Source organism: Anopheles aquasalis, chromosome 3 (assembly GCF_943734665.1).
Source record: "Anopheles aquasalis chromosome 3, idAnoAquaMG_Q_19, whole genome shotgun sequence".
Classification (NCBI taxonomy): Eukaryota; Metazoa; Arthropoda; class Insecta; order Diptera; family Culicidae; genus Anopheles; species Anopheles aquasalis.
Genome location: NC_064878.1, coordinates 2,090,001 through 2,092,500, shown reverse-complemented (window position 1 = coordinate 2,092,500; position 2,500 = coordinate 2,090,001). Strand labels below are relative to the sequence as shown.

The 2,500-nt window shown below is 48.6% G+C and overlaps 2 protein-coding genes across 7 annotated transcripts in view; both read right to left on the bottom strand.

Moving 5' to 3' along the window:
* Window positions 1-575, bottom strand: part of LOC126574902 (maltase 2-like) — a 2,070-nt gene extending 1,495 nt beyond the window's left edge. Inside the window, exon 1 of the mRNA XM_050235313.1 lies at window positions 43-575. Coding sequence (XP_050091270.1) covers window positions 43-543 — 501 coding nt within the window. The 5' untranslated portion in view covers window positions 544-575. The remainder of the gene's footprint in view (window positions 1-42) is intronic.
* A 192-nt stretch (window positions 576-767) lies between these two features.
* Window positions 768-2,500, bottom strand: part of LOC126574899 (sphingomyelin phosphodiesterase) — a 9,952-nt gene continuing 8,219 nt past the window's right edge. For 3 of the 6 annotated variants that reach the window (XR_007608235.1, XR_007608238.1, XR_007608237.1), the window contains exons 3-7: window positions 2,478-2,500; window positions 2,231-2,415; window positions 1,988-2,170; window positions 1,421-1,771; window positions 768-1,338 (exon numbers count right to left, since the gene is read on the bottom strand). The exon at window positions 2,478-2,500 is cut by the window's right edge and continues 1,614 nt beyond it. Coding sequence is in view for 2 of the 6 variants with exons in the window: in XM_050235310.1 (XP_050091267.1) it covers window positions 1,657-1,771; window positions 1,988-2,170; window positions 2,231-2,415; window positions 2,478-2,500 (506 nt within the window). In the remaining 4 variants the exon portion in view is untranslated. Of the gene's footprint in view, window positions 1,339-1,360; window positions 1,772-1,987; window positions 2,171-2,230; window positions 2,416-2,477 lie in introns of those variants that run through there. The other 3 variants (XR_007608236.1, XM_050235311.1, XM_050235310.1) reach the window with 3 other exon arrangements.

Here is a 2,500-nt window from a genome sequence, read left to right as displayed (position 1 = left end):
GAAATTACAAACCGCCATACCACTCCACTCCATCAAACGTACCCAATTGTTGGGTGGTAGATTTCGCCCACCGGCCGGATTCGGCTTACCATCCTCCCAGACGTAGTAGTCCTCATAACCGGCCACCTTGTTCTCCGATTTAATGAACCAATCGTGCAGATTACTCGAATGGTTTGGCACAAAATCCATGATCACCTTCAAACCCAGCAGCCTGGCACTCTCTACTAATCGCTCGAAATCGGCCATCGTACCGTACTCCTCTTGTATTTCTCGAAAGTCGGATATATCGTAACCAAAGTCCACCATCGGCGATTTGTAAACGGGTGAGAGCCAAAACGCTTTCACACCGATCGACTTTAGGTATGGCAGCTTCGAGGTAATCCCATTTAGATCACCGATTCCATCACCATCGCTATCCTTAAACGATCGCGGATATATCTGATAGAAGGCCGCCTTTTGCCACCAATCGCGGACCACGGGCTCACACAGGACACACAGGGGAACGATCACCAGAAAAGCGATCCAAACACGTTCTAGCTTCATCGTTGCTGCTCACTACTGGTTACTATCGTACGCGTTGGCACCACTTTTATAACCGCAGGCGCCACCAGGAAAGAATCATCCTCCCCATTGCTTCAAGTGGTGTTGCTTTGAAAGCGATAAGATAGATCGATGGACGGATTGATTTGAAAGACGAAGGTGAAGTGGTGAAGTAGCCTATTGTTCGGCTCTGCGTTGTTTTCCTCTTCTCAGCAAAGATACGCGAAACGGACGCGGCATTTCTGTTCACATGAAAATAATTTATTTTGGTGAGACTCGACCAACTCTACTCTATTTACAGACTAGGCACCTCACGCGCGCGGCTCAAGCGATGGAGCTAGTTTCGTTTTTATCTTCAGTTAAAATCAATCCCCTACTGGAACGGACGACCGTGTTCGAGGTCTAGTATCGAGTATCTACTTTCTTCGCACAGGCAAGGTTGGACATTCCACGACATTCCCCTCACGCAGTTCGAATTCAGCCAATCAGGTATCCTCCGTGCCACGGATGCTATCGTTTATCAATTGTTTTCATTTGTTATCACAACACTGGAACGCGTACCTAATTAATCCTTCTTGGAAGAGAATTCTGCCGGAGCTCACTGAGCTGCGATGTGCGTATGCGTCCTTCTGGAGTGGACCACCACCATTCGAAGCTCCTTGAGGCAGCACTACTGCACTGGTCACCGGCACAGGACTGGGCCGGAAAACGGTTGGCAGGTTCATCATCCATCATCAGTCGCCGCGTCATCGTTTACGCCAGAATATGCTCGTTATACCATGTATGGCATAAGAAATGCTGTTGAAAAGTCAAAAGAACATTTAAGTGCCAGTGCGCTCCTTTCATTCCTCTAGTAGATGTGCACCGAAAAATCCATTACCACCGTACCGGAACAGCACCAAAACCAACCGCCTATTCACATTTGCGATTTGAGTATTTATTGAAACCGAGTCAAGGATCGATTATTACAGAAGCATATACCTTGGAACTGGACAGCAACCTTAGCGATAGCTCCGGGCGTTTGCACTTATCAACTATAGATTTAAAATATGTTTGTTCCCCGGGCCCGGTGCCCCCGGAACGGCTGTTTTTCCCAACACCACGCGTCCCATCCGATCAGCCAGCAGCCCTCTGTACACTGGGCTGCCGTTTGTTTTGCTCGTAAGCTTGCACCTCCACCAATCGCTCGTGATGCGATAGCCCCGTTGAAGTAGCTTGCCCGGTACCGGAGCTGTGAACGGAAAAAGCAACATAGATAACACCCCAGCAAGGACCCGACTCAAGTAGTTAGTAAACCATCACCCGATTGCTGTACAGAGGGATTAGAGTGACAAGCATTTGCGACACTTGGAGTGTAAGTGGATGGCAGCGTGGCAGTAGTAGCAAAGGCGCAAGCAAGAATTAACTAACAAACTATCTTTAAAAGAGTTTTTTGTAAGTAACATACGAAGAGCTAATCGAGCTGAACAGCCAATCCTTCCAGCCTTTGTTGCTCTCGTCGATTTTGGCCTCAACATCCTCGCAGAAGTACTTGCGATCGTGTGAGCGGCCACTCTTGGCATCGCACAGGATCCGCTTGCGACACTCGTAGTCGCACTCCGGTTTGACCGGTGAATTCTTCCAGTAATGCCTGCGGGGAAGGATTATTACACATGGATCATCCAGAGGGGCGCATTCAGGCGGCACTTACTTGTAGTACAGATCGAACATCTCTTTGCTGTCAGTCATGTTGTTGATCAACTGATTCCAATCTGCTGGTCTAAGGCCCTTCATACCGTACGCAGCCCGCGTTGAGTACAGCTTGTACCAAATGGGGTAATCGTACAGGTTGGCTTCCTTCAGGTTCATGATCCACGACTCATGATCGACAACGAGCTGCAAAACGGGAGGGGATCAAATCGCATTCGTGCCATTCTTCACAACATTCGATAGCTTACCCTCGTAGTCTCATCATGATCAC